The 26,959-nt window shown below is 47.6% G+C and overlaps 1 protein-coding gene across 3 annotated transcripts in view; it reads right to left on the bottom strand.

Moving 5' to 3' along the window:
- ARHGAP23 (Rho GTPase activating protein 23) overlaps positions 1–26,959 on the bottom strand; it is a 168,730-nt gene that overhangs the window by 120,047 nt on the left and 21,724 nt on the right. The window contains exon 1 of one of the 3 annotated variants that reach the window (XM_083408472.1): positions 21,265–21,470. The exons of the other annotated variants lie outside the window; for them this stretch is intronic. Coding sequence (XP_083264598.1) covers positions 21,265–21,324 — 60 coding nt within the window. The 5' untranslated portion in view covers positions 21,325–21,470. Of the gene's footprint in view, positions 1–21,264; positions 21,471–26,959 lie in introns of those variants that run through there. 3 annotated transcript variants of the gene reach the window in all.

The raw sequence follows: 26,959 nt of genomic DNA, 5'->3' as shown, positions 1-26,959 counted from the left end.
TGTGTATCCATAAAACTGGTGAGGGAAAAGGGTCAAGCTTCAAAGGTGTGTCTGAACAGCCAGGCTTTACGTCTGAGAGGCTCTTGGCTTCCAAGCGCCTGGAGAAGCAACAGGACCTCAAGCTCACCTGCTTGCACTCACTTGTTTGTCATGTCAATAAAGAAAATGACACAGGGACTCTGCTAGGCTTGACATAAACACCCCATTAAAACTGGCGTCAAATATTGATTCGGTGACTTGCAAAGCAAACACAGCAACATCCTGGTCCTGGCCTTGCAAGTCAGCTAGAGGCACTGCTGCAACAGATGGGGGGGGGGGGGAGGACCAAAGAAGCAAGGGGCAGCAGGGATGCAACCTAAGAACTGCACTGTCTTTTCCCCAGTGGGAGGAAAAACAGACGCTGGAGGAGAAGGCAGCCCGGCCCCCTTCCCCCCTCCCAGCTGGACCAGAAAAAGTTTGCTGTTCCTCAACTGAAAGGGTCTTGCTGACAGGGACTTGCACTCTCTCTCTCTCTCTCTCTCTCTCTCTCTCTCTCACACACACACACACACACACCCCTCTAAGTTGGAACCAAACAATACACTGAGATAAGAAAGAATTTGAAAAATTGTTAACAGAAAAACACAGTGACAAAGCATTCACACAAATTTATATAATACAGTTATACCTCGGGTTGAAGTAGCTTCAGGGTAAGTATTTTCGGGTTGCGCGTTGTGGTGACCCGGAAGTAACAAAGCGTGTTACTTCCGGGTTTCGCAGCTCGCGCATGTGCAGACAGTCAAAATGACATCACGCGCATGCGCAGAAGCTGACAAATTGCGACCCATGCAGATGCGCGGCCGCGGGTTGTGTTCGCTTCTGGATGTGAACGGGGCTCTGGAATGGATCCCGTTTGCATCCAGAGGTACCACTGTAGGGTCAAATTTGAAGAAGGTTCAGGAGTCCTGCAATTCAAATGGGAGGTGTGCAATAAATCACAGCACATCAGAGTTAGTCTGGCAACTTCTTTTTTAACTATGCATTGTCTTTCCCTATTGCAGAAGGAGCTATAAAGAGAATTGCATTACAGTGGTACCTCGGGTTACATACGCTTCAGGTTGCATATGCTTCAGGTTATAGACTCTGCTAACCCAGAAATATTACCTCGGGTTAAGAACTTTGCTTTAGGATGAGAACAGAAATCGTGCAGCAGCGGCACAGCGGCAGCAGGAGGCCCATTTCCTAAAGTGGTGCTTCAGGTTAATAACAGTTTCAGATTAAGAACAGATCTCCAGAAGAATTAACTTCTTAACCCCAGGTACCACTGTACAATGTTGTATCAATGGCACTGGGCTTCGTGGAAGCCCCTTAAACGGTGAAAGATAGAAGCTGGCAAGCGCTCCCATTGTGGGGAGGATAAAGGTAACTTTATCAACCTCAGGTGGAAATGCTGTAAAAAGCATATGATTTCTGATGAATGGCGGCCACTGTGCCTAAAGGAATTTGGGGGCAAGGCATTCCACTGGACCCTTCGTTCTTTTTACTGAGCTACATTAAAAAATTGCACAAGGCCAAGGCATCAAGCCCAGCTGCTATAGATTATAACACTTACTTTACAGAAGATCCCAGAAAAAAAATAATCAAAATCCGAACAAAATGGATGGGAGTACAGTGGTACCTCTGCTCACAAATTTAATTCGTTCTGGAGGTCCGTTTTTAACCTGAGGTACCACTTTAGCTAATGGGGCCTCCCGCTGCCGCATGATTTCTGTTCTCATCCTGAGGTAAAGTTTTTAACCCGAGGTACTACTTTTGGGTTAGCGGAGTCTGTAACCCAAAGTGTTTGTAACCAAAAGTGTCTGTAACCCAAGGTACCACTGTCCTTAATATGGTCAAGTCAACCTCTATGATTAAGGAAGACAAATGGGACATAAATGAGATTAATGGATGGAGTTTAGTAACCGAGAATGTAAACCTAAGTTGATCACATTCATTAATGTCAGTGTATCTACTCTGAATAAAACTTAAGCACCATCTGCACTGTATATTTAAAGCTGCATCATACCACTTTAAGAAGTCATGCCTCCCCACCCCCACAAAAACCTGGGAACTGTAGTTTGCTGAGGGTGCTGAGAATTGTTAGGAAACCCCTTTATATCCCCAAGAGAGCTATATTTGTCAGTGCAGCTTAACAATCAGTCCTTCTTCCCAGGGAACACTGGGAGCTACATAACTCTGGTTTTTTTTTAGTTTTAATTTTATTGAACAACAGAGACAAGACAATACGCACAAATAGAAAAACAAAAAAATGAAATAAGTTCAACATAAGGAACTTTTGATAATGAAGTCAAAAGAAACAGAAAAAATCAGGAGTGAACGAAATGGATACGATTATAAAATTACCAACTTACATTGTACAATGAAAGAGACAGAAGCAAAGAAAAAGGACTTGCCTGTTTATCGACGTTGCCAAATAACACCATATTCTGAAGGGATTTGCCACCCGTGTGGCATCATATATTTAATAAATAACCCTTTAATCGAGGGAAAATCAGAAGGATTTGCCACTCAAATATTACATGTCAATGTCTCCGAGACAGCTATAAACACAACTTGGAAGTTCCCTGAAGGGATAAAGCACCACCACATGTGCTGTGATGGTCCCAATTTAAATGGACAAGCACACACACACACACAGAGAGAGAGAGAGAGAGAGAGAGAGAGAGAGAGGAAAACAGCCAATTGCAAGCACCTTTTTAAAATTGCACGCAAGCTGAAAATGCCAACTGGCTTGTTAACTACTCATGCCACCCCCAAGATGTGGCTTCCCACTCTCGCCACTAAGTGTGCACCAACTAGTTATTGCACTTGATTCTGGGCCTGTTTCTCCAAGGCTAGATTCCTGCGCCTCCTTCTCCATTCTGGCCAATTGGTCTAATTATGCAACATGTTGCAGCCGCACCTCCATGGATCAGTGACACCTGTTTGAAACCTGCTGATTTATTTGGGACGCACACTGCAGCTGCTGCAAATACACGGCTGGAACTGAAAACCACAGAAATTTGTTGCATCCTTAATTTACGAGGGGTGGGGGTGGAGGAGCAGGTCAGCATCAAATTGCGGGAATGCGTTTTTTGATCCCTTGGGGTTGCCGGGAAACCTTTTGGGAAGGTGGATCAAGAAGACGAAGGTGAAATGGAACAAACCAACTGCAAGGCAGCCAGATAGGGAGGAAGCAATCTAGATTGCTGGCATTCCTTTCAGGGTGTCAGCGTGGGGAAGGAAACCAACTTTTTGTCATCCCAAGCCAGCAAATGTTTTATCTCAGCAGCACTCCAGTTCACGCTGCCTTTCCTCCGTCAGTCAATACTCGATTCCCATTTGGCACCCGTCCCTGCTCATCTGCATCGTTACTGAACCTCTATCTTCCGTGGCAAACTTCAGCGCACCGATTGCCAATTTAGGCGCAGTTCTGTTTTCGTTGCTTTCAAGTTTGAAAGCGAGGCACTTTAGCTGGGCTCTCGGCCCAGTTAACTGTACACAGTGCACAACACCGCCGGGATGCAGGCCTGACCTTCGGAAATGGGTCTGGATTTTAAAATTCCAAGATGCCCATCAGACACACACACACACACACACCGATTTCGCATCTATTACAGATCCGCCCCAAGAATTCTGATTCAAAGAGAAGCAACCAGCTTTCTCCCCCTCACTCAAAAAAAAAGCCATGAGACATGCTGTGGATAGTCTTGCACAAGAGCTTACCGTGGCTGAATTACAAAGAAAGAAAGAAAGAAAGAAAGAAAGAAAAAAAGAAAGAAAGAAAGAAAGAAAGAAAGAAAGAAAGAAAGAAAGAAAGAAAAGGGGGTGATGGGACTCAAACCCACATCGAAGTCAGTTTCTAGTCCAGATAATGAACTGCCCAGTTCTAATTGTGCATAAAAAGTGGTTCAATGCCAAGCCGGGAAAGGCACTGCACACCTGCAGAGAGAGACGCTTCCTTTCACTGATATTTCACATATTCTGGGTCAGCAGTGGGGTCAAATGCGACCACCCCCACCCCCGCTTGCCTCTCTATCTGGATCTTCAGGACTCTCCCAAGCCACACCGTCCTTGAGCGTTTTAGCCTGGCTGGAATGTGTCCTTGAATTCTGATAATGCCTATCGCTTCTCTGGATGCAGGATGGAGGGAGGGGTACAATTTCAAGGAGAAACTCACTTTCTATTTTTACAAAAAAACAACATTTACACCCGTTGTTCTGTTGAATTTTGCTCCTTGCCCTGCCCCAGAAGGGAACAGGCTGAAAACACCTCCCCACCTCTGTCCTTGGTCTATACAGTATATAATAGCATTGTAAACAAGACTCCAGGAATCAGCTCTGGAAATAAGCCGCCGTTATTTCGTGCAGAATGGGGCAACCCTGAAAAATTCAGCTTACCGTTTCCTTCCTCCGCCGCTCCCAAATTGTTCTTCTGTTTATCTGTTTACATTTGTGCCCCCACCCTTCCTCCAAGGCGTGTGCCTGATCCGTTCTCCACCCCACCCCCCATTTTATCCTGTGAGGTAAGACAAGGCGAAGCGACGATGACTGGCCTACAGCCACCCAGTGAGTCTTCACGGCCAGCGGGTAGAAGTGCTACTACGCAGGCCTTCGCAGATCCAGGTGCATACAGTTCAACAGTCTGCATGGTCTCCTGGCCTTCTACAAACACCTCGCTTCAAAAGGAAGAGTGGGCTTGCAGTGCTGAGAACACAACTCATCACTCAACCTGAGGCAATGATAACTTTCCCACAGAACGACGTAAGAAGAGCCACACTAGACCAAAGGCCCATCTGTGTCCAGCATCCTATCCTCATAGTGTGCTGTGATTTATTGCACACCAGATGGGTGAGATGTCAGGCGCCACCCTGCTGTGTCCAGGCATCTTCACTTGTTCGCAAGTGGTCGATAGCCAGGTGCAAAATGCGCCTAGTGCCTGCCCAATTTCAAATGCTGCTCCCCGTTTCCTCCAGAGAGTGAAAGCAGGCACAGTGGATCTGTGGAAGGTGGCAAGAGGGTGTAGGGTGTGCGTGTGTGACAAATGCAGAAAGTACCTCTGAGTATTCTGCACTACTGCAGAAGATGACCTGGATACTTTTGCATTGGTTCATCCCGCTGCCAATGCGACGTATTTTGCATGCAAGTACTGACACCAGCCATGCCCAAAGCAGCAAATGGGAATGTGAGGGGCTTCCAATCCAGTTACCTCTTTGGAATGACGCTGTTAGGTGCCAGAGTCCTCCAAGGTGGCCTCTGCAGCTGACCCTTGCTCTGCTCTTCCTGCCACACAGAACAGAACAGCCTCTCTTACTTCCTACCACCATTCAAAGTGACCAAATGACTTACAATCCAGGCTTCTCGAATGGGGTGTGTGTGGGAGAGCGCTAACGTTTGCTCGTTTAAAAGCCTCCGCCTCCCGTGCTAATTAATGGAGTGTGAAGCTGTCGGCCCATCGTTTAGAGCTAATAATGGACTAGCACATGTCACTCATTGGTCCCCGAGTGCCCAGCTCCCTTGACCCGTAAATAAACCGGGTAATTTACAGTGCTACTCGCCTGCCATTCCCCTGCCAGGCGCTCCTGCAAGGGAAATGGCAAAAAGGAGCTCGTGGACGAGAATGGGCCAGGGGCCAGGGGGCATGGCAGGGTGCTGAATACGCCTAGGAGGATAGGAACCTCACATGGCAGCAGCCGTCAACATTCAGAATGCTCGGCCATGTGGCTTCCGAAATAACTAGCCTCAGTGGTGGTGCACTCACACAGAGACACATGGCAACTTTCCAGCACACCCCAGAGCACAAATGGGGAGAAGACTGTTGCACTCAGGTCCTATTTTGAGATTTCCCATAGGCAGGATGGGATTATCCAGTAGGACTCTACTTACCATTTTTTAAAGAAATCATCATTATGCTAAATAAACCTTTACATGTGAGCTGCAGCCACATCTGTTCCAGATTTAACTTTCAAGAAAGTCTGGGAACTGTTCTAAGAGGATGCCAGGAACCCATTTATCTCGTTGCTTGTTTTGGATAATGGTTGTAATCTGAGTAGCATCTGAACTCCACAGCCCATCCTCGGTGTACCACCCTGTGCTTGTTCAGAAAGCATCAATAGAGAAAACAGGTGACTGGATGCAATGGTGCCAGGGCATTACAAGAACTGGGCAAACTTCTTCTTAATTTAGAAGTGGCCAAGCAGGAAACCTAGTCCTTGTATGCAAATCTTTTACAGCCCCTTGCTGCAGCAGGCAAGGCCCAGCCAAACTGGCAATGGAATTCTCCCACAAGGGTAAAGACACCTGCCCTTTTTTCAGGGAAGTCTGGCACTGCTGGGCGTAAACACATGCTCAATGCTACCTAGCAATGGATCTATTTCTATGCATGCTGCAATATGAAGTGGTAGGGTGGACTAGACAGCTTTAAGCCATAAACAGGTGATGCCCCTCAGGTGTGAAGTGAGAAAGGCAAAAGTTAAATACCATCCCGCAAGATTGAAGTATATAAGAATTTAACACAGCATAAAGGTGTTTTCTAAGACCAGCCAACCGCTTGCTGTGCTGATTTCTATTTGCTGGGAGGTGGTTTTTTTTAAAAAAGAAAAGCCTTTCAAAATGGCATCCAGCTCCTGAAGTGGTATAGTCCACGAAGTGGTATAGTCCAACCTCATTCATTCTGCTTTATGTATAAATGAGACCTACGATATGAGATCCCACCATAAAATCTGCTTACAATGGAACCTTCTCTGACCTTAGTACACGGAAAACAGCTCAAGAGAAAAAGAAAAACCCTGCTTCCCCCTGTTAAACAACAACACTTCCCACCTCCCTGAAAAAAACAAAAGTTCAAAAATGTGTGCTATCTTGTTTTGAAAGCCAAAGTCACAAGATATCCTTTCTCAAGTCACAAAACACTTCCTCTCTCCTTCCTACTTCTTACCACCACCAGGGAGACCTGGAAAACACAGAAATAAATTATAAAGGAAAAACATTATCTTCTAGTGGGAACAAAGAATGGGCATTGTTTAATTTCTTTTCTTTCTTTTTTTTTTTCTTAGAGAGAGAGAGAGAGATAAGAGATTTTCTCCATGCAAATTGTGTGGAGCTAGCATAACATGGGTATTCTTTGTGTCATGATTATTTCACATATCTCAAGGATGAGGCCAGGCACTCCAAATAGGTTCAGAGGCTGAGTCAAATTAACCCCTCCTGGGGTGGTGGTTGTGGGAACTGCAGAGGAAGCCTTACGGAGACTTCTAGAAACAGAGGAAACAGCCCCCCCCACTAGCATACATCCTATTCTCCTTCCTCAGCCTCCTTCAGAAAACCCTAAACAAACAGCATTGAAATCAGAGGCATTTCCCCCAGAAAAGCAAGTCTTTTGACTTCCTGTTTTCTTTTAAAGCATGGAACCCTGGAAATAGATTCTGGCTTCGTGATTATGTTCCTTTTTTAAACAAAAAATAAAATAAAATACGAAGCAAAACACAATGAGCTATTTCCTGCGGCAAGCCTGGAAGGGATACCTCATAACTCACGTTCTGGTCTGTCCTAGGACTGTGGGTGGGATATCCTAACTTACAAGGTCAGTGGGGGAAGAGTGTTTCCCCCCACCCCTTTCCAACACACATTACTTTTCACAACGCTCTCCTTAAAAAATATCCTAAAAGTCTCAAATTACTGCAGAAATATCTGCTTGAGTGAGGTAAAACACGTGGAATCATATGGGATGGGGGAGAAATCTCCACAATAGGCCTCAATTGGGATTTTCTAGCTATTGTGCATGCCCCAATCATCCAAGAGAGCACACAAATGAAAAAAAAGATACCGCAATTAACTTTGGTGCTTTTCTGACTCCCATTTGCCAGTGCGACAGTTGGAGTTGAGTAGCTAGGGTTGTCATATTTCAAAAAGTAAAAACCAGGACACCCTGAAAGTGGTTGAGCGTTTTTTTAGGAAGACCCCCAAGTGGTTGGTTTTTTAGGAAACCACTGAAAACACGATTTTTCGATTGACTTGCCTACGATCCAGGAAAAAGTGCCGCCTTTCAGAAATTCCCCCCGGACATCAATTCTGCCTTTGAAATCCCAGTAATGTCCGGGAAAATCCGGATGTATGGCAGCCCTATGTGTAGCAATAACCGTGAAAACCTAGCACAGGTGTGGTGGAATCTCTGGCCCTCCAGGTGTTGCTGAACTACAACTCACATCATCCTTGGTCATTGGCCACGATTGGTGGGGCTGGTGGGAGTTGTAGTTCAGCATCATCCAGTGGGTCAGAGGCTCCCGAGCCCCAACCTAGTTAAAATGGACCTTTCCTCTTCTAAATGCCGTTCCCCTTTGGAGAGGATCAGAGATCTGTGTTCCAATCCTACTTGGGAGAGACCCAACCCAACAAGGCTTTAGACCAACAATCACAGGGGCCCTCTTCTCCTTTAAGAGCAGGAGGAAGACTGGAGAGCGGGCTGAGCTCATTATACTCCACCTACCTTCAGAAACTACCAGATGTTTTCCCACAGATTACTAGCAGTACTGTTTTCATCTCTCTCCATCTCTCGTCTTCCGCCCCCTCCACTTCAGCCCACACGCATACACAAGTCTCAAGGACTGGGAGCATCTCACTGAAGGCCTTTCCTTTTGATCACACATCTCACCCACCACATTCCCCCTACCCCAGTCAATTCTGGCCTATCCAGAGGGGTAGCCAATGCATTGCTCTCCAACCGTTTGCAAACTACATCTCCCATCAGCCCTTGCCGGCACAGCCAATGCTCAGGGGTGGTACCGTATTTTTCGCTCCATAAGACCCACCAGACCATAAGACGCACCTAGTTTTTGGAGGAGGAAAACAAGGGGGGGGAAATATTCTGAATCCTAGAAGCCGGAACAGCAAGAGGGATCGCTTCGCAGCGAAAGCAGCGATCTCTCTTGCTGTTCTGGCTTCTGGGATAGCTGTGCAGCCTGCATTCGCTCCATAACACGCACACACATTTCCCCTTACTTTTTAGGAGGGAAAAAGTGAGTCTTATAGAGCAAAAAATACGGTACATGCTGCAGTTCATCAGCATCTGGAGGGTGTGATATTGAGAACCCTTATATCTGGGAGATGATAGGGAATAGGTTAAAAAATAAAATAAAACCTGAGTTATTCCAAAACGTTTCCCTGCCACGTGGGTGGGACCTAATTTCTTACAGTGCTGCAAAAAGCCTCTGGGACTCCATGGCTTTGTAAGTGGCTTTCCTAAGGGTTTGTGAATGTTTTTCTATATTTTGCTATGTTTCTCCATTTCGTACTGATGGGAAAATTAGTCCCTGCCCTCCCTGGTTCAAGCTGTGTTGCATAGAGCGTGACTACAGTAAATAATGATTAAATAAAACAAAAACAGGAATTATCCCTATCTGTAGCGAGAAATGGATAAAATGTGGAGGCAGTTAAGGATGTTACAGACCTTGAAAGTGTGGCTAAATTCCAAGTCACCGCTGTTTGGAGAGAAGATTTCTGTATTCTACAATCAATTGACTCATAAGAAAAGAGAAAGAGAAAGAGAAAACTAGCAACAGCTAGCCAGGGTCAGAGATTGTTAACTTCCCCGTCCACGACAAGAAGTCTTCTGTGGTGTAACGTGCCTTACCAAGAGTCCACATTTGTGATTGCTGGCCAGCTCACCACCGACAGGTGAATTTATTTAATCAGATAAAAGCCATCATAATTCCCCAAAACCTGTAGAAGGGCAAGATTTCACCCTGACCTTGTGCAAAGCCTCTCAGGGAGACTTGGAATGCAGCAATACATCTTCCAGTTTCGCCAAGTGTCTCCCTGCCCATCTGGCTGAGTCTCCCCAGCCACTCTGGGCGGCTTCCAATTGAATGTTAAAAACAATACAGCATTAAATATTAAAAACTTCCCTAAACAGGGCTGCCTTCAGATGTCTTTTAAAGATAAGATAGCTACTTATTCCCTTCACATCTGAAGGGAGGGCATTCCACAGGACGGGCGCCACTACCGAGAAGGCCCTCTGCCTGGTTCCCTGTAACCTCACTTCTCGCAATGAGGGAACCGCCAAAAGGCCCTCAGCGCTGGATCTCAGTGTCCAGGCTGAAGGATGGGGGTGGAGATGCTCCTTCAGGTATACAGGACCGAGGCCGTTTAGGGCTTTAAAGGTCAGCACCAACACTTAGTAGGAAGGCTCTGCCTAGCACCACAAACAGAGAGCAACAAGGTGTCTCCGAAGTTAATCCTCAAGGACAGCCTCTCCCAATATACGCCATCCCGGACTCTGTGTTCATCATTTGAGACCCTTTTTCATGTGTCTCCTCCATGTGAGGTCCAGAGTGTGGCAACACGAGAACAAGCCTTCTCTGTAGTGGCTCCCCATTCGTGGAACGCTCTCCCCAAGGTGGTTTGCCTGGCACCTTCATTATATATTTTTAGACGCCAGGCGGAAACGTTCCTCTTCAACCAGGCCTTTGGCTGATTAATATTCTACAGCCTTTCAAATGTGTCTGTGGGAAAGGAGGGGTATTGTTTTGTTGTTAGTGTTTTTAATGATTTACTTGTTTTTAAAAAGTAAAGGTAAAGGATCCCTGGACGGTTAAGTCCAGTCAAAGGTGACTATGGGGTTGTGGTGCTCATCTCGCTTCAGTCCAAGGGAGTCGGCATTTGTCCACAGACAGCTTTCTGGATCATGTGCCCATCAAGACTAAACCGCTTCTGGTGCAACGGAACACCTTGATGGAAACCAGAGCACATGGAAGCGCCATTTGCCTTCCCGCCGCAATGGAGCCTATTTATCTACAGTGGTACCTCGGGTTAAGTACTAAATTCGTTCCGGAGGTCCATTCTTAACCTGAAACTGTTCTTAACCTGAAGCACCACTTTAGCTAATGGGGCCTCCTGCTGCTGCTGCGCCGCTGCTGCACGATTTCTGTTCTCATCCTGAAGCAAAGTTCTTAACCCGAGGTAATATTTCTGGGTTACCGGAGTCTGTAACCTGAAGCGTATGTAACCTGAAGCGTATATAACCCGAGGTACCACTGTACTTGCACTGGTGTGCTTTCGAACTGCTAGGTTGGCAGGAGCTGGGACAGAGCAACAGAAGCTCACCCCGTTGTGTGGATTCGAACTGCCAACCTTCTGATCATCAAGCCTAAGAGGCCCAGTGGTTTAGACCTGTATTTTATTCTGTGAACTGCCCTGAGATCTTATGATGAAAGTTCTATCCCTCCAAAGCTCAGCACAACACCAAAAATGAGATTCCACACTCCCAGCAGGGTCTTTGGGAAGCACAGCCAGCCAAAATTGTGTGGGTCTCTGTGCTTTGCTGAGTCACAGTGCCATTAAGTGCCCTGTTCTCACCACATCCCTGAGCTAATGGACATCTGGCCACAGAAAGCGCAGGAAGCTGCCTTATGCAGAATTGGATCTCTCCATCTACCTGGAGGTGCTAAGGACTGAACCCGAAATCTTCTGCATGCAAAGACCTAGATGGCCAGGCTGACTTTCTGTTTAATGGCTCACGTCCCACAGCTGTTCACCATTCAGGAGCCCTGCTTTGGGGTGGGGTGAGAAGCAGCAACTATGACTCTTTGGCCTCCCCTTCCCACAACCCTGCGGCATGTAAAGCTCCCTTGTTTGTCCACGCCATGCCAATCAAAAGCATGTCTCGTGTTCCACTGCCAAGACCTGTGTACCGATTTTCTCCCCCCTCTCATGACGCCACTTTTGAACAAAAAGCAAAAAAACCACACACAACCTTCTGGTTGTGGGGTTAAGTCACCTCTTTGCTGACTACAACTGGCCACACCTGAGAACCCAGGGCTTATTAAAGGGATGGAGAACCCTTTAATTTATTGGACTACAACTCCCATCATCCCTGATCACTGGCAATGCCAGCTGGAGATGGGAGGAAATTGGGAGTCCGGCACACTACCTCCCATCAGAAAATTTTGCCCCGCTCCCATCTTGTTAAAACCGGGCAGTCCCCTAGCTCCAACAGCTGTTTTCAGCTTAAGGTTAATTGAACCTAAGGTAAGATTACCAGATGTCCCCGTATCCAGGGGGCAGTCCCCGGATTTACAAATCAGTCCCCATACAAAATCCACTGAAGTTGAAAAGTGTCCCCAGATTCATTGAAAAAAATCTGGTAACCTTAATAAGGCCCACCATTCTAAAGAACAACATGTATTGATCCACAAAAGGCGGTCTACTCCAAGTAAGGTTCCGGCCCGGAATGGGGGAGGGGGTGGGGAAAAGAGAGAGAAAAGGGTCTGTGGTCAATCATTACCAAGTTGGCAAGAATGTGACCGAAAAGCACCACAATGGGGCTACTGTGCTAGAAGCAAGGGTAGCAGTTCCCCATCCCCCAGCCTCCTCCGCGAATCCTTTCCCTCACGAGAAGGCTCATGAAGGGGACCACTGTTGATGTCTCTCTCTGCCTCCACCATGCTGGGACACGGCGCGTCCGATCATTGTCAGGCAGCAGGTTAGGGCTGGGAGAGGCCTACTGGGCCAGATGTCTACCAGGGCTTACTTTCTTAATATGAGAAGCGTCAGAGTTTGAGGCCCGCCCCGGAAGACTGCCCCACACTCAGATGGGTTCTGGCTGGCCATATGGACTCTCTGAGGACACCCAGAGAGTCCTTTCTTTAAAAAAAAAGGTAGCCTCTTCTTTTACACCATCATAGGGCTCGGGGATACCTGTTTTCAAAACTGTGATAGACCACCAGCTAATCATCGTGATAAGATAAAGGTAAAGGGACCCCTGACCATTAGGTCCAGTCGTGGCCGACTCTGGGGCTGCGGCGCTCATCTCGCTTTATTGGCCGAGGGAGCCGGCGTACAGCTTCCGGGTCATGTGGCCAGCATGAATAAGCTGCTTCTGGCAAACCAGAGCAGCGCACGGAAATGCCGTTTACCTTCCCGCCAGAGCGGTACCTATTTATCTACTTACACTTTGATGTGCTTTCGAACTGCTAGGTGGGAAGGAGCTGGGACCGAACAATGGGAACTCACCCCGTCACAGGGATTTGAACCGCCAATCTTCTGAACAGCAAATCCTAGGCTCTGTGGTTTAACCCACAGCGCCACTTGCGTCCCCAAACATCGTGATGCATTGATATATATCACGATGTCTGAAATAAGGATGAAGCTATGTAGAGACATCAAGCGGCTTCACGGTTTTCCCCGCACTGTGATTTTTTTGCATAATGATTTGCAATATATTGCCAAGTCAAAAATTATGAAACCAGTATCACGATATGGGCTTCAAACTAGTTCGGACAGTATATCATTATCAATGCAGTCATATCTCGGAAGTCAAACAGAATCCGTTCCAGAAGTCAGTTCGACTTCCAAAATGTTCAGAAACTAAGGCACAGCTTCCAATTGGCTGCAGGAAACTCCTGCAGGGTAGGGTTAAGGAACAATGGTATAATGCATGACCTGTACAACTTGCTTTGTTCTTTTTCTTTCGAGCCTATTGTTGTTTTCCTATAGTATATACTGTAATAATGTTTGGAAATCTCTCTCTCTCTCTTTTTTTTTTTTTTAAAGAAAAGGAACAGTGCTTACTAGTTTGGACCCAGAATGATCTGTCCGCAGCAGATCATTATGCTAACTGTGTGGTGAGGACAACACTCTATAGTGTTGAACTTGCATTGAGAACAGGTCCCAGAACTGAGCTCCGGTACAAGAGTTCAGTACAAGCCGAACCCTGTGGCGTTTTGAAAAGTCACAAAGAAAAAACTTTCAGAATGCACAGCTCGGTGCTGGCACTGTAGGTTCAAATTCAGTGCTGCCAGCTCAGCGCTAGGATCCCTTGCCAGTTCCCAAATTCACCATTTGTATGCGCTAGGTGTGTGGCTACACACTTTTCTGGTATTTCAAGTTGCAAGGGGAGGGAGAGAGAGAGAGAAGGAAACCTAGCTGGGAAACTCGAGCATCTGCCAAGCAGCAAGCTATAAAAAAAGCCACCAGCAACCAGAGAGCACAATTTATAGAAGGAATACAGATGTGGAGAATATGGAGGGGAAGATAATAAAATGTTAAGAATTCAGAAGCCCATTAAACATTTCTCCCTTTGACTCCTCATTCCGTGGTTTAACTCCTTGAACCCATTCATCAGATACTGCTTGTGCATTTGCCAGACTCCACCCACCCCACACAACGCTGAGGTCTAGAAACTTTATTTTACTTCTTTATAATAATAAAAAAGATGAAGAAAACTAAGATTTGAAATGGGCTGAAAAATCCACAGGTCCCATACTGGGGTACCTCATTCCACCCTACCAAAAGTTCAATTTAATTTTTTAAGGCTGGCTTGCACACACACAGCTGCATAATCTGAGACAGGAAAAATATGAGCCAATGAACAGTAAACACAAATACATTTACCAGCAAGATGTACAGCAGCTGTTCACACTCTCATGCAAATCGCAAGAGGTGGGTAGCCACGTTCCAAGAGATGACTGGATGCTCAAACTTGGTGATGTCACAACCACACAGTCTTGTGAACGATCTCACATCTGGTGGTCTGTAGTGTGCAAGAATTACCTCCGGAAAACGAGACTTGGGAAATTTGCAAAAGCTAGCTTTTTCCTCCAACTATTAAATGACAAAGGACTAATGTGTGGGCTGGCAGGCTGCTAACAGTTGTAGGCTTCGTTTACAAAGCAATGTAGTAATTTCTAAATCAGCTAAACAGTGTGAACGAGGAGGGTGGTGGATCTCGGTGAACGCAGCTCAGTGCTAAACAGCACAGAGATCGTTCTACCTGCGACGTTTGCTCCATATTCTGAAATCTCCTGGCAAGAAATTCCAAGGGCATGCCACACTCGGACGCAGAATTCCAGCGGCCTAGCACAGCAGCCGGTTGTGGCGAGGGAGCAGAACAAACTTTCCTCTTGGCTTGAGTCTGCTTGGCGGCCTGCCGACTTCTGCAAGGATGGAGTGTCCTTTTAAACCACAAATAGCACTTTAAAAAAAGAAGTTAAAGAACCACACATATGCAGCATGATGAGCTAGGATTTCTCAAGGAACCACGTGGATTTAAGAGGCGTGCCTTCCCGGGTTCGCTGCATCCACACCCCATAAAGGCAAAATTTCCAACAGAGATGAAAAGTAAAAATGCAAAGAACACTGGGGATTTCTTTGCAGCATAGCCTGCTACCCGTTCTCCAAGCCGTTTTAACAAGTCCCAAGAGGCCAGGCAAGTATCCAGAGTATTCTCTTCCACGCTCCCTCCATTATTACTATCTTTTTGCAGACACAAAAACTCTCCTCAAACATGCAGCAAATGACGCGATCGAGACTAATATGAACCCTGAAGCAAGGGGGAGGGAGTGATGCAAAAATTAACAAGACGCTGCTACTTCTCGCTTTCGGCCCGGGGCCTATTTGCTTTCAGTCCTCAGAAATGCTATTTCAGGATTACTGAAACCCTGCCCCCCCCAACACACACACACACACACACACACACACACACACAATGTTGAGAACCCTCACATGTCCATTAGCATCTTACTTCAGGGAAATATTTCACATTTCTAGAAGCTAGAAAGACAAACATTAAACTGTTTAGGAACGAGACCCTTCCTCAGAGCTGGTGGGGAGTGAGAGAAATGTCCAAATTCTTAGGGGCCAACAATCCAGTTTCAGCACAGCTATTTCCAGACTCGAGCCCAACCAGGTAGTTGAAATAAAAGAGTTGCTCTCTCTCTCTTTCTCCCTCCCACTGCAAGCCACTGACTGATGCTCACAAGCATCTCTTTCCTTCGCCTCACATTCTGTTCCCTTCGTAAAACCTCCACACCCATTGCCTACACCTTAGCCATACCCAGAGCTAGCAATTTGAACAATGCACACACTGGAAAAGGCATCCTTTTCTTGTGGCACAATGGAGACGTTTTATTGGCATCAGCATAACTTGGAGGCCAAAGCTAACTAGAAATTAATTAGAACACAAAGAGAGAGAGAAAGGTGAAGGAACTCAAGAAGGTATCATCTCCAGGTATACAGAAACTGGGTGTATCAACTCAGCAAGGATAGGCACTCTCCACATAATCATTGAGCGCTCAAATCAGTCTCTTTGTGTATTGTGTGTATTTTTACTGTAGATTCTACCAAGAGGTTCAGAGAACACATAATTTACCCCCTTACGAAGCAGTTTCCTGATTGATCCTTAAAGACCCTTCTGAGTATTTTCTCTGAGGGGGGTCTAATGAATCCATTACTGAAGAGGTGCCATTATATCTGAATGTTGTGATATCTCTTAGACCTGCCACGATGGTTCGCTCTTAACTTGGCACCTTTTGTTCTTCTGAGGTTGAAATTATGCATTTTTACAGTTTGTACTTTCTTTAATGGCTGGTCGGCCGTAATAAATATTTGATTGACGGAACTCTGCATCCGTACAGAATTGCTCTCTCCAACAGCACATCTGTATGTTTAGAGAGAGGAAATCTTCCGAGCCCATGATTAACATGAGAGATGAATTCCTAGGACCAGTATTCACTCCGGAAACCTTGCTTTTTCACCCCAAACACAACCCGCTCCTCACCCTGCTCCCCTTTATAGGCTGTTCACACTTAGCAATTTACTCACTGCTTGAACTACCATCGGGTGTGTCCCCCGCTACCATACGTTTACACCTGATCAGCCATAATATGATGCTAAATTACTGCTGGGAGATTTAGCAGTAGTTTCAAGCCTTCGGGGAAGGGAGAGCAGTAAAACAGCCACTGCAGGTGATTCTCATTAAGACTCCAGTTCGGCTGGGCAGAAGAAATAGTTGAACAAGAGAGCTTTTCTCTTCTTCTAAGACAAGACATCCTCCATTCCTCCCCACTTTACTCAGTGCAGGTTTTTCTCCTCCTCAGCCATGGGACATCACAAACAGGAACGAAAGCAGCTTAATTCCTGCTGAAGTCATCGCTTCCTGCCAAAGATCACATGGAAGTCAAACCGCTGCTGTTTGAGAAGGCAAGTATGAAAAAAAAGGAACTTGGCCACAGGATCTACCCAAATGATGCTGATGCGACCCCGTGTCAAACTACGGACTCAGAATCCATATCGAACAGGAACAGCAGTGTCAACAGTAGTGAAATCTTAGCATGTGGGACCAAGGCAAAAACTGTTCCTGCCTCAACTTTGTAATAGCAATGTCCATTTGGAAAATAAAAGGCAATGGGCGTGGTTTGAAAGCCTTTCCCTTAAATCTCAAGTGTCTCGGGGATGGCTGTGTTTATTCAGTAGTGAAGAAAAGGCATTCTGCACATGCTCAGAGACATCCTTATTAGTCACGTTGCAGGGCCACCAGTTCTCAAGGCGAGAGTGCCTCAAGCTAAACCTCTAGCAAACGTCCCATGTACAGGTGGTGATCATTTTGCGCATGTCCAATTGACGTGTGGGTCCTTTTGAACCCGGAAGAGGGCAGAATGGAGGTGGGCTTACGCGTGCTCCGCCGACACACATGGGGGGCCAGGAACAGAGCCCCCATGCAAAATGATCACCACCTGTACTACGATCCTGAACTCCTTGTTTCCATAGTTTGTCAGCCACCTCTTGGGCTTTATTACGTTTTGTTTCTTTCTGGGAAGCACTTAAGATAGCTGACACATCTGCTCTGGCTCATCAGAATCATTCCCAGAATCATATTTTCAACACTAGAGCCCGGCCTTTGGATCGACTAAAGTGATAATAGAGACACAAGTTTTCTGAACACGTGCGAAGAGTTCTTTTCTCAGGGTCTGTCTGAATAGCCACAGACAGCCCCCGACACAAATGAGATTTTAGGGAACCGGGGTTCCAAAATGTAACTTATTTACATAATTCGTCTCCTCCCCCTTCAAAAACAAATTATATTTCCCGGGCAGCAAACAGTGTATACAGAAGAGCTGTGCTGGCTGGGGGGCGGGGGATGATCTGGAGGGCACAAGGTTGCAGAAGGTAGCACTGACCTGGAACTTAATAAGAACGCACTGTTGGAATTACACCCACAAGGGCAAATTGTAAAATTTAGAGGGAGGAGGGTTGGGACGTGGGTGGCGCTGTGGGTAAAAGCCTCAGTGCCTAGGGCTTGCCGATCGAAAGGTCGGCGGTTCGAATCCCCGCGGCGGGGTGCGCTCCCGTTGTTCAGTCCCAGCGCCTGCCAACCTAGCAGTTCGAAAGCACTCCCAGGTGCAAGTAGATAAATAGGGACCGCTTACTAGCGGGAAGGTAAACGGCGTTTCTGTGTGTGGCTCTGGCTCGCCAGAGCAGCGATGTCATGCTGGCCACATGACCCGGAAGTGTCTGCGGACAGCGCTGGCCCCCGGCCTCTTGAGTGAGATGGGCGCACAACCCTAGAGTCTGTCAAGACTGGCCCGTACGGGCAGGGGTACCTTTACCTTTACCTAGAGGGAGGAGGGGGGTGGCATCGAGAAATGAAATTGAAGAGCATTGAAAAGCAAAAGCCAGAGGCAAGGTTCCGCCACATTTTAAAAAAACAAAACGGAAAAAAGGAAAGAAAGGACATCCCATCCGGTTAAAAAAGCACCAGCGTAACCGGAAAAATTAGACAGGCAGGCAGGAACTTCTGTACACTGGGAAGCAGATAAGCAGGGAAGAGTGGAGCCTGTGGGGGAGACCAAGTTGACAAGGAAACTCAAATGAAAGGAAAGAACAAGAAAAGGCATGGGTGATTTTTTTAATTTGGAACCAGAGGATGGACAAGGCCCATTCTGGGTAAAAGTACTTGGCTGCAGAAAGCTAGAGCCAGCAGTGATTATGTCTTAAAAGGAATGGACCTGCCCAGAAGTCAAACAGCCCAATACCAGATGTGTAGGAGGCAGGCCGCAGCCCTTTGATGGCAGCATAGAAGTCCAGCATAGAAATGCTGTCTACACATGCTCAGAGGCACACTATTTTTACTCTTACTCAAAGAACACGTGTCAGTATGGCGACCAAGTTGAAATAAAGCTTTAAAATATACAGCCCATGAAGGATGGAGATAAACTCATGGCTGTTCATGCAAATATATGACGGGAAAGATTGCTACATCAACAGCACAGGAAGTTTTAAAAGCAAATTGCACGTTTGGGATGAGGTAGGGGAACACCTGTTTTTTTTAAAAGAGCATCCACTGGGATTTTCCGGGAGCAAGGGGAAATGTTTAAACAAGCAACACCTTTGCAATGGCTCCCAAGGCCAAGATGACCTCAAAGCAGAAGCTCTTTCCAAAGCCAGGACTTAACCATGGATAATGTGCAGAAATAATCAAAGAACATGTGCAGAAGGAATGCTCGTAATGGCAACCAGGTCCCTCATATCGCAAGACAGGCAAACAGAGCTTCCTGGTCAGAACATGCAGTTAACTTTCAGCATGTGCCCTTAAAATGCCTTGCCTTGGGCCTGGCCCATATGGGCAGAAGACTGAGGAGGGAATGGGCTTGTGGCATAGACTCTAGCGCTTTGTGCAGTAAGTGAGGGATCATGCATTTGATCCCCTGAATTGTTTGTTTTTTAAAAGCTTCTATGCAAGTTAAAGAAAGAAGGAATCTCAGGAAGCCTAGAGCCTCTCCCCTTGCAGGTTTTCTAGGGAAGTTGTACGTATATGCATTTTACAGTGGGGAGTATTAAAAAAATACAAATCACCCACCTGTGGTCTAAAGTGGCACAGTGCCCAACACTGCCATGATCAGACACTTATTAAATGTGAAATGGGGGGGGGGGGGTTTACATTCAAAAAGCTAGCATGGAGAAAGGTGATGGGGAAGCATACCTGGCAAGAATGGAGACCTGAAACAAAATGAATCAGGAAAGCTCAGAGGCAGATCCACTGGATTTGAGGAGGGGCGCTGTTACACTGCAATATGGGGCAATCCCCAACAAGTGCCCATGTCAAAACCATAAACACCTCAAAAGATGGGGAAATAGCTCTATGGAACATCCACCCCTGCAGCAATTAGTATTGCCGAAGGATGTCAGAGACATGTGGATCCCCTTCTTGAATGCAAGCAAATGAACCATGGATATTCCACAAGTAAGGACCCACCTGAAAAGCACCCCAGGTTCCTGCTGAGCGCACTGAGCAGCCACATGATCCACACCCTCTTTGATCCCACCGATCTCAGCCAGTAGCCAAACTCACCTCCCAAGTAGCTATTTTCCTTCCTGTTTTCCTGAATCAGCAAGAGTCTTTGATGCTAGCATACCAGCAAGCTTCAGATCCCCCCCCCAAGCCTATCCCTGAACCACAAGCATCAAGGCCACACACCCCTACCCAGCTATTAACTCCATCCAAAGGACAAAGGCAGGGGTACCAGAGAACATACCGAAACAAGCCATTCTGCCCCACCTCCCGTCTTCCATGCCAGCACCATGCCTACATCACATGCCTTATACTGAGACAGGCTAACTCAGTATTGTCTACACCAGGCATAGGCAAACTCAGCCCTCCAGATGTTTTGGGACTACAACTCCCATCATCCCTGACCACTGGTCCTGTTAGCTAGGACTTGCCAAGGTTCCAGGCAGAGGACCTTCATAGTTTTACCTAGAGATGCCAGGGATTGGACCTCGTGCAAGACATCTGTGCTGCCACTGAGCTACAGCTGTGTTTTACTCCAGAATTTAAAAACAAAACACTAAACCACGTTGGGTTCCAAATTCACAGGCACTACCACAGATTAGAACCCCCACTTTGCATATGTTCACATTCCCACAGTTGAATCACCTTGAGCGGAGCAAGGATGGCAGGACATTCCCAGCCCTACCTGGAAATGCCAAGAGACTGAACCCAGAAACTTCTGCACTCAAAGCTGGTCCACCCTTCACCACAAACACACACCCTTCTTCATCTCTCTCCCCCCCCCCCCCAGTTCATCCAGTATGAGCTTCCAGGACTTGCCCACTATAACCTCTCTCTCTTTCCTCCCAGTAAATTCTCCCTGGGATCACAGAATTGTGGAATTGGAAGAGACCACCAGGGTCATCTAGTCCAACCCCCAGCAATGCAGAAATCTTTTTTGCCCAACACAGGGCTCGAAGCCACAGCCCTCGGATTAAGAGTCTCCCTAACAGCCCCTCTTGATCCTCCAAGCCCACCCAGCATAATCCTTCTCTCCGCTCCGGGTCAGGCTTCTCTTGCAAGCCTGCCCAGGTCGACCCAGGGCCGCCAGCCCAGCTTATTCAGCGCAGATGCACAAGCACACACCCCACACACAAACACACATACCCCGCCAGACCCACTTTCCTTGCCCCGGCGCGGACTCACCTCGGGACTCCTTGGCGGCGGCGGCGGGATCCCAACCAGGCAAAAAGCGACTCCATTCATCGGGCGCGGCGCTGGCCCCGACGGGGCGTACGAGCGGGGCGGGAAGCGAGAGCCGGCGGCGGCGGCGGCGGCAGCAACAAGCAGCAGCAGCAGCAGCCAGGCTGGAGAGACTTTCGCTCGGCTGGGCCAGGCTGCCCAGGCGGCTCCGCCTCTTCCACGGCAGGAGGAGGAGGGAGAAGGGAAAAGGGAAGGCCGCCCGCCCGCCCGCTAAGCCGGCCAAGGGGCGGAGGAGGAGCAGCAGCGGGCAGGCGGGCCAGCCCCTCCTGGGGTGGACCGGCAGAGCAGTCGGGAGAGACCCCCGCCCCGGAGGGGTTTTTTTCGGGGCAGGCGGCGGAGAGGGAGAGAAGGGCGGGAAAGGGGAGACGGAAGCGCACACAGGGGGCGAAAGGGACGGAGCGGGGAGAAAAAAGTCGAGGGCTGGGGGAGAGAGGCCACCAGCCCAACCGGGAAGGAGACCGTCCCTCGAGGCAGGGGCAGAAACACGGACGTAGCCAAGGAGGGGCAGGGGGGCAGCTGCCCCCAAATCAATAAAAAATGTATAACAAACTGAGGTTCTGCCTCCCCCTCAACAAAAGGCCTGCCCCCACCCAACATAAATCCTGGCTACGCCCATAGGCAGAAAGGCAGGCTTGGGAGACGCAAGAGAAAGGACGACGAGCGGGAGGGTCCTTGGAGATCGGGGCCGGTGGTCTCTCTCTCACACACAAATGAACAGGGCAGAAAGACGAAGAGGGGACGCCTAGAAAAGGGTTTCCCAAACTTGGGTCTCTAGCGGTTGTTGGACTACAACTCCCATCATCCCGAGCTAGGAGGACCAGTAGTCAGGGATGATGGGAACTGTAGTCCCGGGGGAACAGCTGGAGACCCAAGTTTGGGAAACCCTGGCCTAGAATAGAGGGCACAGCTGCGCCAGGCTGTGCTAGCCCTACTCAGAGTAGACCCACTGAAATAAAGGTGTCGAAGTTAATCATGTGCATTCACTTCAATGGGTCTATCACTTCCAAAAATGGGAAGTTTCTTCCATTTCAGGGCAAAGGAAACGACACTTCCAGCTGACATCTGAGGACACACAGCAGCATTAAGGGGCAGGACCACTTCAATTCCCAAAGGCTGGGAAGTAAGGGGGAGATCAGCCACAACTCCCATCTCAAAGCACCCCCCCCCCCCACAATGTTGAACCTGTGTTTAAAGTTAAGTTCAATGCCTTAAGCCTGCGGAAGAACACAGCCCAAGACAGGAGGAATAAGTCTTGTTTAAGGGAAAGGCTGGCCTAGAACAGGAAGCTCAAAGGCCAGAGAATAGAAGAGATACCACCACAGTCCAACAGAATAGCATACAGGACCAGCTAAAGGGGCAGTGTGGGGTGGGCAGGGAGGGGGGCAGGAGAAAGACAACAGGCTGTCACAGCCAGGCACAGAAAAAACTGGCAATCTGAGGCCTGGCATCAGAGAGAACCCAGGGGCGGGCAGCCTGGTACGGACAGTCGGATGCGCCAACTATGCGCTGGTACAGGCTGAAGGAGGTTCATCACAAGGCATAGGTCACGGGGTGTTGTGTGTGTGTGTAAGGTTGCAGCAAGGATTGGCACATCCCCAGTGGGAGCAAGGAGGAGGAGCTACACGCAAGCTCGAGATGTGATGTGAGGGATTTGTTTTTGGACCCAGGGAGTCTTTAAAAAAATATATAGAAGCACCAGTCTTCAAAGGAAGGCAGAAATGCATAGCAGCGGATAATAAGAATTATTTGTGTTTCCACGGTATATTTTCATGTGATCAAAGCATTTTACATACACTGTATTCACAACCTGTCCAACAGCCCAGAACAGCAGAACCATTCCAGATTTTGAAACAGGTTGTGTGGGTGAAGGAGCTGAGACACAGAAAATAGTGGAGGAGGCACGATTTGAAATCAGGTATCTCCCAGCTCGCTGTCTTAGCTGCAGCATCGAACACCAGATCTCCTCAACGTCCTTGACTGGAGTCCGCTTTTAGGGGCTGGAGGACCCATCCCTGAACAGAAGCAGCAAGAGTTGTCATGTACTGAGCAACCACAAGCCCGCCCGCCTGCCCCATTGTAGTGTTGGAGGGGCAGGAATGATCCACCAAGCTTGCCCCCTTTCTACAGCCAGGCAAATTTCCCCAATGTGTCAGGGACCTTCACTGCCCCAAGTCATTTTCCTGTCCTTCCATAAGAGGGGATGTGAGATCATATCCTGGCTAGTCAGTTAATCAATCAACTCCTCACGACGGTGGCGGGGGGGAAGCTACGTAGGTATACGGATGCATGGCATGTTTTCACCCATCTCCCCAGCTTTTATACAGGAGCAGTCTGGTCCTTCTTTGTAGACACTGTATGATGTACAATCCTAGGAGCAGTGTGCCATCAGGGCAAGGCCTTAGGGCAGACGGCCAGCACCCCACCTCCAGAGAGGAGCAGGAAGGCCCTTCCCCCCAAAACGCAGCAGGGCTGGCTTCACACATTTTGAAGTGAAGCAATACATGTTTACTATCTAAAGATAAGTCCAGAGATTAAGGTCTGGCGCAACCTCAGAAGTCAAGAGGGACACAGCCAGCTCAGGCATTTACCAGGGCCCTGGCAGAGAGAGAGAGCCAGTACCCTAATGCAAAGCAAGCCTTGCTGGATCACACCAAAGACTCATCCAGCCCTTCCTTGCCATTTCCCCACCAACAGACATTTCAGGGTGTCCTGTCTCTGAACGTGGGAGGTTCCATATAGCCATTGCGGCCAATAGCCAGTGACAGAACCCACCCTCCATGAACAGGTCTGGTCCACTTTTAATAGCAGATACCACATCTCGCCACAGAGTTAATTCCAAGACAAATTATATCCACTGTTCAAAGTAGTCTTCTCTTTTCTCTGTTCTCATTTAGAGTGCTGCCAATCAACTTGGCAGTGAATGATTCAGGACCAGGGGGTGGTGCAGGCAACTTACTTTATTTTTATTTAATTAATGGCTGGCTGCATTTATATGCATACTCCTTCTGGAAAGGCACCTGAGGTGGTTTACAATTTTAAAATACTACAAGCAGCAAAATGGTAGGATATGTAGAGAGATTGAGTTTCTTCAGGCCAGCAGTTTCCTTCTGAATCAGGTTCTGGGTTCAAGACTTCCGAATATCCTAGGAATGGGGGATCTTAGGCCTGAGGGTCGAATGAGGCCCTCAAGGGCTCTCGCTACATGGGCCTCAAGACTCTCCCCTCAGGACACACTCGCACTGCAAGTCGCTTCCTTCACCAACTCTGCTTTTGTAACAACCTCCTTCAGTGTTTTTCGCCTGTCTGGGATGTTTCCTAGAACACCGTTAGTCCTCTTGCTTGCCAAAATGGGGGGTGGGGGAAACTAGCCTTCCATAGAAATGTAAAATTCACATTTACTGCTCTGCCCACTACTGCCTCTGGCATGTGGCCCCCAGAAGGCTGCCCAGAATGGAATGTGGCCCCCATGCAGAAAAAGTTCCCTCACTTATGCAATAGCCCTACCCTTTCACAAGGGATTCCTGCCTTCCAATTCCAGGAACCTGGTTGTTGTTACAGAGGGACAAGCAAGCACTCTGCACGTGCCCAGAGTGACTCTTTGCTAATCCATGCATTCCAGGGCTGACGAGCAGTGGTATTTTCAAAATGGACCCATGTGCTGAAAAACTAAGCTGTGGTTGAGAGGGGGGGGAACAAAAGGTGTAACCATGATTTATCAGTTCAGCGCACTGTGGGCATCTGGAGTTAAGCCTCACAAAACTGAGGGCCGGCACGTAGCTCAGATTCCACAGCTGTAAGACTGTATCCTATTTTGTATTATTTGATCATAGCTCCCTTTATCTAGAAATGGGGGGGAGAGAGGAATAATAACAAAAAATGAAGAGAATCTATGCCCTCTGCTGGCTCTGGAGTGCAGCACAAGGTAGCGAGGAAAGTGGAGATTCTTCCGTTTTGGGGTGAATTGAGGCACCACCTTCCTACCTCTTCCCAGCTCTAGAAGTTCAAGGCTGGATTATCTAAAGGTATGGCTGCCACCCCTTTGTAGTTTTCTTCCTGGAGGGAGAGCTACTTTCCCTTCACATAACAAAGAGAGTGGCGCCCCGATACAATAGGCAGCAAGCCGCAGATTAAAAATATGATAAACATAGAGATACCTTGGTAATATGGCAGTTTTCATTCCCAAAAAGGATATTACAGTTCAGCAGGGGGAGCAATTATCTGACATCTATGTTCAGACTGATTCACTTTCAAGATTTACAGAGTATGGATGAAGCACAATTCCTGCCAGGGGCTAGCTAGCCAAGTGTTTGAACTGGACACAGTCCCATTCTTTGGACACCGAAGCCATTGCTATATGAGCTCCTATAGCTTTCTTTATACTGTGCACTTTAAAAAAAATATTCTAGCATGATTTCTACTACAGAGCACTTTACTGTGTACATACCTTATTACAAGTGACTGCTCGCAGGTAGCGTTTGAGGACATTTGAAGGGAAACCAAAATGCTTGTTTACAAAGCTATTGTACTACCAACCTTACTATATGCTTGTGAAACATGGACCACTTATAAACGCCATCTCCAACTCCTCAAAAGATTCCATCAATGGCGTTTCCGAAAAATTTTACACATCACTTGGGAAGACAGGCGAACTAATATCAGTGTACTGGAAGAAGCAAAGATCACCAGTGTAGAAGCAATGATTCTTCAACATCAACTTCGTTGGACTGGTCATGTTGTGCGGATGCCTGATGATCGCCTTCCAAAGCAACTACTCTATTCCGAACTTAAAAATGGAAAGCGTAATGCTGGTGGCCAACAAAAGAGATTTAAAGACTGTCTCAAGGCCAATCTAAAAAAAATGTAGTATAAACACTGACAACAGGGAAACACTGGCCTGCCGGTGCTCCAGTTGGAGAACAGCCTTTACCAAAGGCTTTGAAAACACTCAAACTCAGGACAAAAGGGAGAAACGTGCTAAGAGGAAGGCACGCTTGGCAAAACTACACTGTGATCAACTCCCGCCCGGAAACCAATGTCCCCACTGTGGAAGGATGTGTGGATCCAGAATTGGCCTCCACAGTCACTTACAGACTCATTGCTAAAAGAGTGTTTATGGAAGACAATCTTACTCGGCTACGAGTGATCGCCAAAGATTATATCAGCCATCATATATAGATAACAGAAGGGGCCTAGGATTCAATGGCTGCCCTGTATTGGTTCAGCCCCAGGGAATCCTTAGCAAAGGCAAACCTCTAACAGGATCTATATTTTCATTTATTTTTTTACAAAATGTCAACCAATCAACAGTACTGTATCTTTTACAGACAGGGCCTATTCACAAACAGGAGGCTTAAGTAGCCCAGTAGTCCAGCTGTTTTTGGACTACAACCCCCATCATCCCTCGCTAGCAGGACCAGTGGTCAGAGATGATAGGAATTGTAGTCCAAAAACAGTTGGAGACCCAAGTTTGGGAAACCATGGTCTCTAGATTTATGCCTATACTATGTTCCACTTTGATTGTGGCAACATTTTCTTAGCCATAGTGGCTAGGAATGTAAGCAGTGGCGTAGCGTGGGGGGTGCAGGGGGGGCCGGCCGCACCGGGCGCAACATCTGGGGAGCGCGCGCTCGCACTCGCA

This window comes from Podarcis tiliguerta (genome assembly GCF_965153285.1).
Source record: "Podarcis tiliguerta genome assembly, chromosome: 13".
In the NCBI taxonomy this organism is placed as follows: Eukaryota; Metazoa; Chordata; class Lepidosauria; order Squamata; family Lacertidae; genus Podarcis; species Podarcis tiliguerta.
The sequence above is the reverse complement of the archived record's forward strand: the minus strand, read 5'-3'. Positions and strand labels throughout refer to the sequence as shown.